At 41.4% G+C, this 17,587-nt stretch overlaps 1 protein-coding gene and 1 pseudogene across 3 annotated transcripts in view; both read right to left on the reverse strand.

The window, feature by feature from the left end:
• Positions 1-1,461: 1,461 nt before the first annotated feature.
• On the reverse strand, positions 1,462-3,153 carry LOC123627414 (annotated as a pseudogene). Its single transcript, XR_006731279.1, has 2 exons — positions 3,132-3,153; positions 1,462-3,036 (listed from the first exon to the last, which is right to left on the reverse strand). The product of XR_006731279.1 is annotated as an uncharacterized LOC123627414 (transcript).
• The window catches only part of ACBD3 (acyl-CoA binding domain containing 3), a 30,362-nt gene continuing 14,236 nt past the window's right edge, over positions 1,462-17,587 (reverse strand). The window contains exons 4-8 of one of the 2 annotated variants that reach the window (XM_045537147.1): positions 16,125-16,283; positions 14,210-14,384; positions 9,816-10,002; positions 7,319-7,603; positions 1,462-3,609 (exon numbers count right to left, since the gene is read on the reverse strand). In XM_045537147.1, the coding sequence (XP_045393103.1) occupies positions 3,398-3,609; positions 7,319-7,603; positions 9,816-10,002; positions 14,210-14,384; positions 16,125-16,283 (1,018 nt within the window). In that variant the 3' untranslated portion in view covers positions 1,462-3,397. Of the gene's footprint in view, positions 3,610-7,306; positions 7,604-9,815; positions 10,003-14,209; positions 14,385-16,124; positions 16,284-17,587 lie in introns of both variants that reach the window. The other variant, XM_045537148.1, reaches the window with a different exon arrangement.

A 17,587-nucleotide genomic window follows, 5' to 3' on the forward strand; every position in this document is an offset into this window, starting at 1 on the left:
AGTTAAGATTTGCTCTACCCTAAGCAGATGTACAGGTGCACATTTTTAGGGTGCAGACAGAGGTGCTGAGCTGAGCAAAGGCTGGGACAGAAGCAAAGACGGTTTTGGTTGCAGACTGCTGCACTCTAGGCCCCAGTGAATTATCAGCAATCATTTACTATTTGAGCTGGTTGCTCTCTTCTTCCATAAGACAGATGGTCAGGACTCACCGGCAATTTCCAAGAAGTGCTTACATCAACCGCTCTCCTTAACTGTTCTTCAGGGGGCCCCCGCACAGCAGAAATACCAAGATGATCACCTCATTCCGTCGCCAGATTTCAAAAGAGAAACAAACTGAACACCCGGCCACTCTGTGTCTCAGGGGGGTCCTTATTAGCAGCCGTGTCCCGATCGTCCACATCCACACCGCCTAGGCACCCCACACGGCTGCTCTGCCGTCGCCAGCTCCGAGCAGAGGCCACTCCCGAGGAGCAACTGTAAAACATGCTGGCTCCGCGTACTTCCCAGGACACACTACACACATGGTGGTGTAGGGAAACCAAAGAAAAGTCAGTCATTTTCTTTGCACTAAAAAGTCTGGGCCAGGTGCAGTGCCTCAGTCCTGTAATCCCAGCACTTTGGGGGGCCAAGGCAGGAAGACCGCTTGAGCCCTGTAGTTTGAGACCAGCATGGGTTACATGGCAGAGACCCCGTCTCTATACAAAAAACTTTTAAAATTAGCTGGGTGTGGTGGCACATGCCTTGAGTCCCAGCTATTTGGGAGGCTGAGGCAGGAGGATGGCTTGAGCCCAGGAGTTTGAGGCTGCAGTGAGCTTCGATCTCGTCACTGCACTCCAGCCAGGGTGAGAGGGAGACCCTGTCTCTTAAAGAAACAAAAACCCAAAATAACAAAAAACAAGTCTGGAAATATTTTATTTTTTTTTTTTTTTTTTTTTTTTTTTTTTGAGACAGAGTCTCACTTTGTTGCCCAGGCTAGAGTGAGTGCCGTGGCATCAGCCTAGCTCACAGCAACCTCAAACTCCTGGGCTTTAAGCGATCCTACTGCCTCAGCCTCCCGAGTAGCTGGGATTACAAGCATGCGCCACCATGCCCGGCTAATTTTTTCTATATATATTTTAGTTGGCCAGATAATTTTATTTCTATTTTTAGTAGAGACGGGGTCTTGCTCAGGCTGGTCTTGAACTCCTGACCTCGAGCGATCCACCCGCCTCGGCCTCCCAGAGGGCTAGGATTACAGGCGTGAGCCACCGCGCCCGGCCCTGGAAATATTTTAATCTATTTTTAACTCAGTAGGGTAATTCGTAGGAAAACTAAATAATCAGCCAGAAAGAGTTTCTTGCTGATTTTCAACTAGAGCTTTTTAAAACAAAAAATTTAAAATGTACTGTCTTGGCCTACCCAAATGATGGAGTATTGTACTAACGCTTCAGAGAGTAACTGTATCAATGAAACATCAACAAGTTACAGATAAACATTTTAATTGATTAAATATATTATTTTCAAGAGTTTTTTGAAATCGCACTTGTACTGTACTAATCAACAGCCAAAGGCAATAAAAAAGTTTAAAACCAAAAATGTTCTGACGTGAACACCTGACAGGAACCGCTGCTACTGAAGTGACGCACATTGCTCCCGAGAACAACGACGTTTTAGAAGGTAGTTCATCTTAACATGTGCAAGGACAAATTCGTAATCAAAGGCTGGAAGAAATATATATTAGTGCCTGCTTTTTAAAAGTTTATTTTACATTTTAAATACAGTATTTTTCTCATAAAAAAAAAAAAAAGCCAGGAAGTGCCTAACTCCGTGGTTTCTATCCCATATGTACATGAGAGCTGACGGACAGCCGGACAAAGGTTCTGGATATAACAGTATGGATACTTATGAGCTGGGACTACTTCTCAAACGAAATTTAAAAACACAAATTAAGCACTGCTTAAGAGAAAATAATCCAGTTTCAGAACAACCAAAAAAGAACAGAGTTACGTATGTATAAAACCAGGTATTAAAAAACAGAAAGAAATGCAGCACACAAAAAACTCAAACACCCCGTATGTAGTGAACTGTATATACTGCAGCTAATCAATGGAAACCCTCCGACAGGAAGTGATTTATGATTTGAAATTTTAAAAATCTAAGTATTTCAGTAACAACATATAATAACAACATTAAGTGTATATTGCCATCTTTTGTCATTTGCTATCTGGACCACCCTCCCATCTGGAAACAAGAATCTCTAGACTAGCCAATCACTTACACAAATTTGAGGCAATTAATCCATATGTGTTTTCAGTAAAGAAAACAGAGGTCTACCTCTTTCCATTTAATAAAGACATAATACAGATTAAAGCTATAAAATTTAGGCATGGGCATGTGCATTTCCAATTCTCTTTAATAAGCAATTCCAAACTGAAATCATGTAGGGTTTGTGCCTAAGTAGTAACAAATTAAAAGAAAACAGACCATCTCTGGCAGTGATTTCCATATTAGTGCAATGTTATTTCCCATACACTGAATTACATTTAAATGATTTTATATATTTTAATTCAGCAGGTGCCAGTTTGAGTTTACAAAACCTCTAACTGTATTCTTCTTTGTGCAGAAGTTTCAATTTGAGATGCTCTATGAAGCCAAATCAAAACAAAAATTAATTAATTTTGTTTTGCTACTAGTAATATGAATACCAAATAAAGAGAGGAGGACTGAAAGTTTGTGGCGGCTCTCAGAGGATGTCTGATGTGTTCTACATATCTTGATACTTCAATTGTCAACTGGGTTTGCACATTCTAGTTTACGATTATCTCAGAAAGTAATTCTCTGTGATACAACTCTAAACTAAACAGCTGCACCTAAAGCAAAACCAATCAAGGTCACTTGAACAAGATCAAATTGAGGCAATTTCTTTTTCTATTATAATCTGCGAGGTCTCGAGTTTTTAACTTTTAAAAGTTATGATCTTCAATCAAAGCCAGCTGCACCTGACGTAGACTATTAAACGTAAGGGTTTCAAATGAGAGGGCACTGTGTCTATGGGCTCTCACAAAACATATGGAGGCAGCAATGGACTAACCATCAGCCAGGTAAGGTCAACGTTGGGATGTTTTATTTCGGAGACTTTAAATATTTAACACGTAGCTCATGTGACTTCGGCATCCACTAGTGACTCTGTTGGTCAGCACCCAAGGGCTGGATGAGTCTGAGGAATCCTTTTTAACCCCGAAGTATTAATGCTAAAGAGTTTCAAGGAAATTCTGATTCCCAACAAGAGTTTACAAACCATCAGACCAAAATCAATAAGCAAACACTGACTCCAATGCGCCACAAAAGTCAAAAGAAATTTCCAAATTAAATGCCATCTTCTGCCCAACCCTAGACTCCAGACTTTGCAACAACATCTTTATCTAGTATAATAGACTCTGTAGTAGACTGATTTCGACCTCCACAAGGAGTAGGAGTTGTCAAACTTGAGGAGATAGACTCCTCTCCCTGGATACTGGTGGCTGCCAGCGTACACTTCCTCATGACAGTCCCGTCGATACACAGGCACAATCTCATCCAGCAGAGGCTTGTTGGCGTTCTTTTTGGCTTTCTCTTCACTACTAATGTTTTCTGTGAGAGAGAACAGAGACAAGTCAATGATTCAGGAAAAGCATTTTTGCATCAAGCAATTAAACTCTATCCTTTCTTTGAACAATGGCTCGTTACGAATTCCGCTGAACCATTCTACAAGTTATGGGCACGTGAGCACACATTCTTTCAAACACCCGAGCACCTGCTACGTACCAAGCACTGTTCTGGGCCCTGGAGCCCAGTGGTGAACATCTGGTGTGGGAACAGCCAGCATCCCATCCCTCTCTGTGCTCTGACCACTGCTCCTGTTTCTGGACCCCATTTCCCCCTTCCATCTCCATTCAATTTCTAATTCCTCCCCAAAAGGAGGAATCTCATTCATCTAAGAACAAGGAAAATGGTGCTCTCATCCTCCTTCTTCTCAACAATATGAGTCTTCTCCATTTGAGGAAGAGGAGAATGTCACTTATGAGGACAGTACTTTCTGTATATCTTAAAAATGTAAAGAGTAAAATGAAAAAACCACAGTAAAGAGGTTTCAGAGACACCCGGAAAATTCAATTATTTTCACTATGCCTATTTAACCCAGAGATGATCGAAGTGGCAAAAAAAATAAAACAAGCTCTGATTATAGATTTGCCCCAGTTAGTAGTTTTCTAAACTGTAATGATATGATGTTAGGGGGGAAAAAACCCTCTAGAAACCTACAGGAATGAGAAAATTATGAACCAGCTTAAAAGTCTCAGTTTAACATATTGAATATAAAAAACCTCAAGGAAAACAGGTCAAAGGAATATTTGGCACAAAAGATAAAAGACTTTAAGCTTTATAACATGGCAGAGTGAACGCTGGCACCATGAGTTAACTGGGTGATGTCTGCCAGCGCCACCATCAGCAATTTATAACAAGGTGACAACCAAAGCTTAGTAAGACTAAAAAAACAAACAAAAATAAAGCAATTTAAAACAAGGAAAGTCTGAGAAACTCACAGTTTAGAGGCATTTAAAGAGACACAATGACTAACTATAATGTGGCATCCTGGATTAGATCCTGGAACATTAGGTAAAAATGAAGAAAATCTGAATAAACATGGCCTTCAGGTAATAATAATGTATCCGTATGGGCTCATTGGTGGAGATGAATGTTCCATAGTACAGTGTAAGATGTTAACGATAGAGGAAACTGGAAGCCTGGTACACAGGTACTCTTTGTACTATCTTTGCAACTTCTCTGTTAAACCTATTCCAAAATTAAAAGTTTACCAAAAAAAACAAAAGCAGATGAGACTCTTATAAAAGTAGGTCCAAATCAGGTTTGCTTTACCATAGCAATACTTACAAGTAAGCATCTTTCATGTGCAAATAACACAGGTTCAAAATGTACACAATTATCGATATCTAAGAAACAGATTGGTCCATTAATGAGACCAAATTTTGTTCAAAATCTACAAAATTAAAGATTACTGGGATAGATGGAAAATGCACATTTCTTCAGTTTAAGGAAAGACTTGGGAGCTGGAAAGAATAAAGCAAGGGAGAACTGGAGCAGGGCGAGGGATGGCCACCCAAGCTGCTGCAGAGAAAGCAAGCTCCCCCGTCTACCTTTCAAGACCTAAGGGAGAAAAACCAAATCACCAAACAACAACAAAAAACTACTCCTTTTCATCTGCAATCAAGCCAAAAGGATTCCCCACAAATTGCCCGTCATGGATAAGACATCGTGGCACAGTAACCTCCTAAGACATACGGACAAATGCACTTTATGAGCTAAATCTTCCAACAGGACAAAGTTATGCTCACTCTTAGCAAGCAATTCTTGGGAGCAATAAACCCTCACTGTTGTTCCTGTTGATACCCAGGTTTTAATGGATTCTAATGGATTAGTTTTAGCTGCAAAGCGCTTTATGATTAGGAATGGTGCAAGGGTGGGTAGGCAATGCCATCTTCCATTTGAGGGACACACATGAGAGCTACCTCAGCCATTTTCACCAATGCTAGTCTCAACATCAGTAACCGCAAAACTATCATCAACTGAGGGCTCGGACTAGGAAGTAACCTCCTTGGAGAAAGCAGCTCTCTAGCAGGCAAGCCAGGAGAAGTGCATCACTGCAGCTGACTTCGGAACAGAGATTTCTTCTATATTTCTCACAAAACTCTTTTTATAAGTACAGCAATTTGTGCGCGCACACACACACACACACACAAACTTTCCTTCCCAGACATTTGCTAACGGTCTGATTAATGAGTCCCTGTGATGCGTCAGAAAGGCCAGGGCAGGGCTTAGCCGCGGTCCCGATGTTGCTGGGGGCACATGAGACAACAGTGGTAGCACCTGGCCAATGTGCTCAGGTCCCTTTCTCTCACTTCCCTGTGAGACCGGGGCTAAGCCCTGTACTGGCCTTTCTCTCACTTTCATACTTTTTCTTTCTGGTCAGTAAACAGTATTTATGGGCAATGCTTTCCTTTGCTGATGGAATAAGGAATAACGATGGCTAAAAACAAAATGCCACAGAAGACGAAGCAGCTCATGCTTCCACATTTACCAGTTCAAACGCGGACCTGCAGTGTAACGAAGGATTGCAGATCTGCTTCGGGGCTGAGAGCCATCTGCAAGATGAACTGCAAGTTCTGGGATACCCTGATGGTTCGTGTAGATGACAGTACAGCATAAAAATTATCTTTGGAACTGAAAAACTCATTGGTATTAAATATTAACTGTTAAATTGAACACTAAATAAATTTCAAGAAGGGCTAGGGCATACCTGCGGTGTGTGTTTCTACACGGGACCCCGGAGGGCCCAGAGTGTGGCACAGTTGGGAATACGATTGAGCAACTCTGCGCCTCAAAAGTTGAGTGAACTTTTAGGCTTGCTCCACGCACTTACAACAAAACCTCTTTACATTTATCCCAGTACAATCCCTACTAAACAACATCAACAACGCTCTTCAAGAACAAGCAGTCTATCTCCAAGTCACCTGAATGGTCAGTTAGTCCTGAAGAACTGAGAGAGGGTCCTTTTCCGTTCTCACTGTCAGGCCTCCTTCGTATCATTCTCAGTCAAGTCAACAAAATTTAAGTGCTAAGTAGGTGTGTATAAAAGCCCCAAGTTATAACTTTTCTGGGTAACAAAATTAAGAAGACCATCTTCTTAACAAGCGATACATTTTATAACCTACTTCCTAGGTCAAAATAGTTTAGACTGAGCTTGAAAACACCTACTAATTCAGAGAAAATAAAAAATTCCACTCTAGTAAAATAGAGATTTCCAAAGGGAAGAATAATTGAAATTTCTTTAGGTGGAATGTTCTGGTGAGTTTCTATATTCACATAAAAGAAAAATCTTAGAATAATGACCTAAAAAGCTAATATCAGAAACAAAAATTTAAATAAATTCCAGGGTCAACAGAAATTCTTACATGTTCCTTTAAAATTTTTCAAAATCATCTCGCATATCTGGCTTTTCAACACATAAGGCTGGAACTACAATGGTATTCAGAAAGAGGTAAAATGGCAAATTGCCAAACAGATTTTCCTGGCATTCAGAAAAATTCAGGTTCAGGTCCCAATCCCCTGTAGGGGGCTGGCGTCTCTTCCAGCCTTCCCAGCTCAAGGTCCCACTAATGAAGAGGCTGTTCCCTGAGCAGGCAGCGCTAATCAGGAAGCATACGGCTGCAGGTATGTCTGGACCATGCACCACCTTAGCCACCACAGAACCCAGCAGCTACTGAATACAGACCAATGGGTCTACCTTCCTCCTCCTCGTCGTCATCGCTGGACTCACTGACGTGCACGCTGACAGCAGTGTTTGGAGAGTCTGTCCATTCAAAATACACCCCAAACCCAATGTCATAACTGTCTGTAGCAAATTCCCAAAAGAGATATGATCCTTCTTCGTGGGTGGGTACTCGAACAGTGACCACTTCTCCTCGGCCCACTGTGATCACGGAATCTGCATCCTGCCGAATCTTCTCTTTAAAGTCTCTGATCTGGGGTCTCGTCCACATGGATGGAGCTGCTATTACTGGAAGAGATTCTAAAGACAACAGGAATTACAAAAGCTAGATTCAAAGAGTCTTCACCCTGCAGGCAGCAATATTCACACAGGACCAGCCGTCTAGCTGCAGTATGACATGGTCTAGCTCACTTAGATCAGGGAGTTGGAAGAATATAAAAGCCTCCCCATGAGTTCCTCCAGATTACTACATTTAACAATGCCACAGGTACTCAGAGGTCATCATACTACTTCAAGTAACAAATGTGATCCTCAATCTTTTTTTTTTGAGACAGAGTCTTGCTCTGTTGCCTGGGCTAGAGTGCTGCAGCGTCACCCTAGCTCACAGTAACCTCAAACTCCTGGGCTCAAGCGATCCTCCTGCCTCAGCCTCCCGAGTAGCTGGGACTACCGGCATGCGCCACCATGCCCGGCTAATTTTTTCTATATATTTTCAGTTGTCCAGCTAATTTCTTTTTATTTTTTTTAGTAGAGACAGGGTCTTGGTCTTGCTTAGGCTAGGCTCGAACTCCTAACCTCGAGCAATCCTCCTACCTTGGCCTCCCAGAGTGCTAGGATTACAGGCGTGAGCCACTGTGCCCAGCCCATCCTCAACCTTTGAAGTCATTTTTTTCAATACTCTAATTATAAACGGGATTTAAGAGTGACTTTGGAAACTCCCTGCCTGGAGCTACAGAAACATTCTGGCAAAGAAGAGAGATCTGGACCTAAGAATAAATTACTCTTTTGGATATGAACAAAGAAAACTGGGCTTTCACTTCAGTCTATCTGTTGGAAAAAAAGTCTTGACCTCTGAGAAACCCACTTTTCTAGGGGCTATTCTAAACGAGCTCAAAGAAACAGAAAAATCTGGACAGGATTGGAACCACTAGGGACTAAGAAAAAGGGGTAAAGTCTTGTTACTCAGCATTATCTATGTGCACTGAACTACCCAACTCTTCCAGAGTTAATTATAGAGACCTTGATAAAAGATTTTCTCTCATTTAAAAATACTGGTATAAACCCTTGATAAGAAAGTTTGGGGCAGTAAACCAAGGGATTTCAGGTCTTCTCTGAAGCCATTTTCTGGTACTTGTCACTGACCACTGTCACTGAAATGCTCTTTTCTTCCTCCTTAATTAACTCCTACTCCTGTCTCAAATCTCCCAGCTCGACTGTCCCTGCCTCAGGAAAGCCTCTGGTGACCTGACTAGGTCACACCCCCTATAATACATGTTCTCAAGCTGTAGTGTACCTCTCTCTCCACTGCAGTACTTACTGTATAGTTACTACTATAATTTACCTTTTCTGTGTTTATTTTGCCTCACCACTGTACTCCAGAATTCAAAAAACCGTCACCCAATTGTTGAATGAATGAATGAGCTGCCCATGGAAAGCCAGCAGAGCTTTGAAAAGTCAAAGCTATCTTCTAGGCAACATGGTCCTTTAGTCTCAAAAAATGCAGTAATATATGGCAGCCAGCTTCCAAGATGGCCCCAGTGACCCTCCCTTCCAGGTCTTCATGCACTTGGGAGGTTCAATGTCCACAACGTATCAGGGTTGCTATGCATGACCAACAGAATATGGCGGAAGTGCTAACGTGTTATTTCCAAAGTCAGCGCTTTGGTTTTGGCATAAAAGGCACTGCCACTTCTGCCTTATTCTCTCTTGGATCATGTGCTCACAGCAAAGCCAGCCACTGTGTGTTCAGAACACTCAAGTAACCCTACGCAGAGGTTTCATGGGGCAAGGAACTGAGGCCTCCTGCCAACGGCCAGCATCGACTTGCCAGCCGTGTGAGGGAACCATTTTGGAAGCAGATGTTCTAGTCCCAGTCAAGCCCTCAAGTGACTATAGCCCCAACCAACATTTTGACCGCGACCTCATGAGAGACCTTACGCCAGAACCATCCAGCTAAACTGCTCCTGAAATCCTGACCCACAAAAACTGCGTGACATAATAAATGTTTATTGTTAGTTTAAGCTGCTAAATTTGGGTATAATTTTTTACATAGCAATAGATAACCAATGTACATAATATGACAAATGACATCTTTTGTCTTGAAAGAGTGTCCAAAAGACATCTGACTTGTTCTTCTACACTATTCTAAGGGTCTCCAGAAGCATGAGATTCTGACTAAAAAAAGTAAAAAGGTGTTTAACTCTCATAAATATGTAATCACTCTCAAAAGCTAGTTAACCTGACCTTGTGAATTTGTTTTTAATGGAGCCTGAACTATGACACCAAACCATACCTTTTGGTCCATTCTCCAGGGCTTCTTCGGCAGCTTCTGGTTCAAGTTCTTTCTCAGAGTTGTCAGTGTGGGTTTTGGCCTGTCCGTTAACTGACATCATATCACTTGGCGCAGCTGCATTCACTTTAGATGACGCAGGCAAAGACGCCCCAGCCACTACCACCTCCTGCTGTTTCTGTAACGCTGCCTACAAGGCGAGAAAAAGTGAAGACACACTGACCAGGAAGGCTAATAAATGGGACATTCGCCCTGGGGTGCATTCTGACCACAGCCTTTTGCCCTACCAAAGTACTCTGCTCTAAGAAATTACTAATAAACTTTTTTTTTTTTTTTTGAGACAGAGTCTCGCTCTTTCACCCCAGCTAGAGGGCAGTGGCGTCAGCCTAGCTCACAGCAACCTCAAACTCCTGGGCTCAAGCGATCCTCCTGCCTCAGCCTCCCGAGTACCTGGGACTACAGGCATGCACCACCACATCCGGCTAATTTTTTCTATTTTTGTAGAGACCGAGTCTCACTCATGCTCAGGCTGGTCTCAAGCCCCTGGCCTGAAGTGATTTCCCACCTCGGCCTCCTGGAATGCTAGGATTACAGGCATGAGCCATCACACCTGGCCACTAATAAACTTTTATAAGGTTTTATCGGCCGGGCGCGGTGGCTCACGCCTGTAATCCTAGCTCTGGGAGGCCGAGGCGGGTGGATCGCTCGAGGTCAGGAGTTCGAGACCAGCCTGAGCAAGAGCGAGACCCCGTCTCTACTAAAAATAGAAAGAAAATTATCTGGCCAACTAAAAATATATATACAAAAAAAAAAAAAAAATTAGCCGGGCATGGTGGCTCATGCCTGTAGTCCCAGCTACTCGGGAGGCTGAGGCAGTAGGATCGCTTAAGCCCAGGAGTCTGAGGTTGCTGTGAGCTAGGCTGATGCCACGGCACTCACTCTAGCCCGGGCAAGAAAGTGAGACTCTGTCTCAAAAAAAAAAAAAAAAAAAAAAAAAATAAGGTTTTATCTTATCTATAATGAACAGCACAATATCAAACTGATAGCTAAAACTGATAAAAATTAATGTGGATGAGAAACTGTAACTGATGATCACATTTTTGTGATCTGAGAATTACGAGAAAAACTAAGAGGAAAAGTTAAGGTAGACAGAAATAATCAACCCCAAATAAAACTATTAAAGGCAAAAATTAGGCCAAGCATGGTGGCGCATGCCTGTAGTCCCAGCTACTGGGGAGGCTGAGGTGGAAGGATCGCTTGAGCCCAGGAGTTTGAGGTTGCAGTGAACTATGATGATACCACTGCACTATAGCCTGGGTGACAGAGCGAGACCTTGTCTCAAAAAAAAAAAAAAAAAAAAGGCAAAAATTGAACACCGTAATATGTGTTCTTAAAATTGCTGGAAGAAGAAAATCTTCTTGATAAAATTCAAATTAGAAAAATTAAACTTAGTGGAAACAAATGGTCACCGAAGCAAATTCACAAAGGTGGAAGCCATAATTGGTAAAATCTGATATGGGCCCCCAAAGTAACCAACAAATCAAATATGGACAATTATTTTAATATGGACAAAAATAATCAATAAATAATCACAGAAAATTTATGATAATTAAATTAAAAACTGTCAATATTATAAAAATACTGACTTAATTAAATAGGTTTATAAAATGGAGTTTGAGGTAAAAACATTTTCTCAATGAAAATTTGTCACTATTTACATAATTATGATTACAATGTATATCCATTAGTATGAAGTCAAAATGTCCTCTGAGTCAAAACCCAAAGGACAAGTACTTTGGGACACTACCCTGTTTCCCTTCTAAATCAAGACAGATACTACTTGAAATATTTAAGTACTACTTAAGTAACTTTTGGGAGAATTATAACATACATATAGAAATGTACATAAATCATAAACTATACAATTTGATCAATTTTCATAAATCAAACATATCCATAGAATCAACACTCAGATCAAGACATTATCGGCATCCCAGAATCCTCCTCTGTGCTCCTTTCCAGACACCTCCCCCAACGGTTACAACCACTCTGACTGTAACACTACAGATCTGCTTTGCCTGTTTCTAAACTTTATATAAAGGGATTATACGGTATATGCTCTTTTTTATGTCTGGGTTCTTTCAACTTTGTTTTTGTAAGGTTCATCTATAGGGTCACAAGTAATTATATTTTGTTGTTTGCATTTATTATAGGCCATTCCATTGTGAAAATATAAAACTGATTTTAACCATTGATTTATAACATGTAAGTAATGTTATTAACTAAAACACCAAGTCACAAGCAAGCATGTGTTCACTGCAGTAATAAATAAATAAATAAGGGGAAAAAAGCCTTTGTAATCATGGTTTAGGGATAATGACATATTTTGACATATCTCTACACACGTTTCATTTACAAGCCAATTACTTAAATGAACAGCAACACCTTTCTCTGCTGCTAGTATATGCTAGTCACACACTTAAGATTTTAAAATACCTTCTCCAAGGCCTAGATTTTCAGCGATTTCTGTATTAAGTTTTCTAGAAAGGGTACCAGCTTCCAGAAAAAGTGCATACAACCAAAACGAGTCAGCACCCTCAGGACATTCACTGTGTGACAGGAAAGCAAAAAAGCATTCTTGCTGGCGATCAGTAAGCCCAGCTCGGGCAGGTCCTCTCCGCTGAGCCTTTCCCGAAAGGCTCCAGCAGAATGAGCTCCCTTCTCTGAGATCCCGCTGCCCAGGAATCCACTGTGTTGCATACAATAGACTGCAATTACTTATTTACATACTCCCTTTTCTATACTTCAGAAAGTTTTTAAAAAGCACTGAAAGGTATGGGAACAATGTAGCAAACACCCACCCATGTAACTACATCTGAAAATTAACAAGTATTCCCATTTTGTCATTTTGCTCAGTATTTATATAAAAATTAATACTTTATAGGTGTGATGTTCCCTTTGTTCCTTCCCCATTCCCTTTCCTTCTCTCTTCCCAGAGGCAACCGATCAATTTGATAAACTGACTTTGATAACTCTAATCTCAATTATGGCATTCTAATTCCATTTCAAAAATTCATGGTTTTGCCCTGACTTTCTTCTCATTAAGTGACAGCAACCTATAAACAGGACACTGTGTGTGGGCTATACTATTAAAAAATTATAGATTTTAATCCTGCCTATTAAAGAAGCAGAAAAAGGGAAATGATATGCTGAAGTAGAAACAGGCTTCCAAGGACAGAGAATAAATCCCTCAAAAACACCACTTATCTTGAATAAACTCTAGTTTAATAAACTCTAGTTTGGCATCTTTTCCTCCTCTCTTGGATTACACAAAACCTGTAGTGCTTTTTAACTTCTCACTGATGCCAAGAAAACTCAGGGCAAAAGGTATTTTAGGTAAGGATATATACTTTCAAGGAATTCAAAGAGTTTGGCAAAAATAATAGATTACTTCATGTAACAGGAAATGCTGAGTAACTATAGTGTAACACTTTTCTTCACTCAGATTTTCTGACAGGCGTTAAGGGCTTTAAAAGTGAAAATTAAGTTAAACTCAGATAGGTTACATTTAAGGAGGCATCTGATACCTCCACAAGATATAAAAAGTGAATGTGAAATCAGTACCTTCCGTATGTACAAAACACTCTCACAGGTAAGTATGTCCTCAGTTTATTCCTCTGACAGTCCTGTGACATTAACAGGACAGGGACCCTGATTTTATATCCTATGCTTACATACGGGGAGACAAGTCAGAAAAGTCAGAGCAGTAATAGCTTATCTGAGATCAAACAAGGTAAAGGCAAAGCCAAGACAGAATCCAAGCGTTATCAGACCCCCAGTCCCATGTTCTTTCACCTAAATCACCTTCTCCTACGTGGAAGCCAGATGTGTGGGGCAGGGATTTGGAGGAGGACTGCCAATGCGCTGTCATGAGCACTGCCTAGCTTTGGTGCCTCCCACAAAGGCAAAGGGGCTCAATCTAGCTCTGCAGAACTAGCCCATGGCCTAGGGGAGGGGAGTCCTCCCCTCAGAAGCTGTCCGGGCCTTTGACAGTGCACTGCCTGGAGGACATCCTTGAACTAAGGCCAGTTACCCAGATCCTCATGGTTCCAGGGCCACTGTTAGGGTTTATGCCGGACTTACTGTAAAGACAGCTGGCCTATTTGACTCCCAAAGACCTTTACGACAATGTAACATCATCTATTGCTTCAATATCATATATTTTCTCTCATAATTGCTAATACCATTCTACAGTTTGCCTAAAAGATCACCTAAAAGTTACTTTATACCTCAGAGGCTATCTAATGCAAAATTCATTGGCAGATGTAAAAAAAACTTGGGTTCCAATGAAACTAAAAACCCTCTCTAAGGCTGAGTTCTGGGGTTGTCTATCGTACCTGTTGCTGTGCAAGCTGGACTTGATACAACTGCTGCATATACTGCTGATAGTGCTGCTCCTGCAACTGGCGGATGAGAATCTGCTGCTGCTCGTAGTTCCCTGGATACTGTTGGGCTGCGTACTGCTGGAACTGCACTGCAGTCTGGGAGTTTAAGGCTGCCATTATCTGCTGCCTAAAAACATTAAAAATATATACACTAGTCTGACTATAGGAGATTGTTCATGACAAAATACAATGTCCTTATTACTTATTTTTATAGTTTGTAATTCTTAAAAATGACTAAGCTAATAATGTATACCAATCAGCATGTGTCCCAGACCCAGAAGAAAGATTTAAGAAAATAAATCTGGCTGCTAATTTTTACTTAGGTTTTTCATGGAAAATTCGGGATGGAGAATAAGCATACGATCATCATCATCACCAGTACCATGATAATTACTAATACTTATTGTGCCCTTACTTGGCCCCCTGTAGTGTTCAAAGTACTTACATGTATTGACCCCCCTTAGTCCTCACAACAGCCCCGTGAGGTTCACAGGGTTCAGTAACTTGCCCAAGATTACACCACTAGTGCACACTAGAGCCAGGATTCAAATCCAGGCGCTCTGGGTCCAGAGCTATACTAATTAACCACGATGCTGTAAGAGGATGGACTGTCATCTATGACAGGCATGAGGTACTTATTTAACTGTTGGCTATGGCTTCTCTACCTAAATACAAGAAAAACATTAAGAGGCAGAAGAATAGTTAAAAGATGTTATGGGTGTCCCTGGTAAGTATAAATAAAGTCAGTGAAAATCTGAAGGTCTACAGCATTTAATTTACAGTCTGCCTTAAAGAAGAAATACTGAAAATATTATCTGGGCATATTTGGTTTAGAGATACTAATTTCTGTAAAGCTATTATAATTCTCTTTTATTTTCTTTTCTAGATAAACCACATGTTTCTTAACTCAGTTATGTGACTAACTTAACAAAGACCTCAAAGCCATCTATTAATAAATAGATAACAAAGCAAAAGCTCACAAACTCCTCAATACAGCATGACACTGGGTCCACCTAGGATGCTCTCCATCCGCACCCCCAACAAGAGCAGCATTCGAAGTCTCTCTCCACAGCTGCATGAGGCCCTGGATTAGCACGAGGCTAGGAATGAAGCTTTTACTGCAGAACTGCCCAGGAATAAAGAGGAGAAATCAATGGTCCCTCACGTTCTCCAGCTTAACCTGTAAGCTGTGCCACCCCCAGAACAGCAGATCTTGTTCCCTCAGGGTTTCATGGGTGTTAACCACTGCCTTCTTGTACCCACTGCTCCCTCGTGAAGAGCTAGTCAGGCCCTACCGAGACAGCAGCTCTTACAGCCCTCACTGAATCTGAAACAGTTTCAGCCTCCAAGTCCTGTGCTAGGGACCACGAATAGACAGCTGACACAGACTGGGCAACGAGATTCTCTGTCCTGGGTATTTGTAACTGGGTCTCATAGATTCCAGCCAGTCTCCGTCAGATGCATGAAAACAGACCACATAAATCCAGGCTGGGATAGTCTTGCATATGCCAAAGCAGAGAGTGAGAATTTTCAGAGAGCAGGAAGAACAAAGCAGAGACATAAGCTGAGAGAAGCAAAGACAAGAGACAAAGCACCTGAGAAACCTCAGCTCCTACTTCCAGTCCCTGGGTTCTACAAGCAAATCCCGAATCCTTCCAGTACATTCCTCTTTTTACAACTAACTGATAGTTTGTTACGGTAAGGCCCTCTTTGGTAACAGATCATTGGTAAAAATGGCAAGAAGCTCATTCTACCTCCCTGTCATACAAATCACAGAACTATTCTAAGGCACACAATGGTAAAAAGTGAAGTAACAGCAGTATGGTGGTCCTTTTCTCATTTTTAAATACAAGCCATGCAAGCTTACTTTTGTTGCTCCAACCGAAGCCTCTCTTCTTCTGTTCGCCTCCTTTCTTCTTCCTCCCGTCTAAGCCTTTCCTCTTCTTCTCTCCTGCGTTTCTCTTCCTCCTTTTGCAGACGCTCTCTTTCTTCTTCTTCACGCCGCCTTCGCTCCTCCTCTTCCTTCCTACAAGGTAAAAGACAGACAGAATGAACCCTATATATTGTCAGGGCTTTTTGTGGGCTTTTGTTTGTTTGTTTGTTTAGGCAGGGTCTTGCTATGTCACCCTGGGCTAAAGTGCAGTGGCATCATCATAGCTCACCACAACCTCAAACTCCCAGGCTCAAGTGATCCTCCTGTTTCAGCCTCCCAAGTAGCTGGGACTACAAGTGCACGCCACCACACCTGGTTAATTTTTTATTTTTATATTTTGTAGTGATGGGGTCTCGCTATGTTGTTCAGACTGGACTCAAGCGATCCTCCCACGTCTTGCCTCCCAAAGTGCTAAGATTACAGCCAAACTGCCACCCAGCCAAACCTTATATATTGAATTCTGTTTTAAAATAATTTAAAACTTTATTTCCCAGTGAAAACTGACACAACTTTTTTGGAGAACAATGTGGCCATATTTATCAAAATTTGAAATGCATACACTTCACTAGTAGAAACTTATCATACGGACTCAATCCTACAATAAAAGATCACATCAAGAATTACTGTGGTACAGCAATAGAAAATGGGGTCCACCAATAAGATGCTACTTAAATCATTATGATATACTTATACCCTGAAGGATTCCCCTCTAATACAGGGTCACAGCACTAAAAGCTTTTCCTCCATAATACCTGCTATAGTTTTAACTAGATTTGTGTGATAAAATCAGCAACACATTTGCCTTGCACGTTACAGCCGAGGCTCCATAAGGACAGAGACTGCCTGTCTCACACCAGCGCGTCTGCAGGCTCAGCACAGTGCTGGACGGAACAAGCACTCAACAAACGTGCACAGACATGGAAAATTCACCCTGAAATGTCACACAGCCATAAAAAAATGATAAAACTACATGGCCTAATAGGTAAAGACATTAAATACATTTGAAAGCAGATAAATACACAGAAAAAGGTCTGGAAGGATAGATGCTAAATTTGTTGGTTATTATCTTTGCAAAGAGGAGTAGAATTACAAGAAAGGTGAAAAGGAAGATTCTTCAGTGTGTGCTTCATATATTGCTATAAACGAAAAATCATTTATACTGCATATATTTGTGTGCTGTTTCTGAAATACTAAAAATTTTGAAAGTTTTTAATTTAAAAAAGAAGAGTTGGGACTTCTAGGTGCAACCCTTGCCCAGCTGTTGCCTACCCCCAACAGCCCCTTTCCAACAAGAACAGACTGTATTGCACTAGGAGCGGATACCTTGTGCATCTGAGAGTGGTGTGGTGCACAGGGAGGCTGAGGATAGCACGAGAGGGAAGAATTCTGAGGACTGT

Source organism: Lemur catta, chromosome 25 (genome assembly GCF_020740605.2).
Source record: "Lemur catta isolate mLemCat1 chromosome 25, mLemCat1.pri, whole genome shotgun sequence".
NCBI classification, from domain to species: Eukaryota; Metazoa; Chordata; class Mammalia; order Primates; family Lemuridae; genus Lemur; species Lemur catta.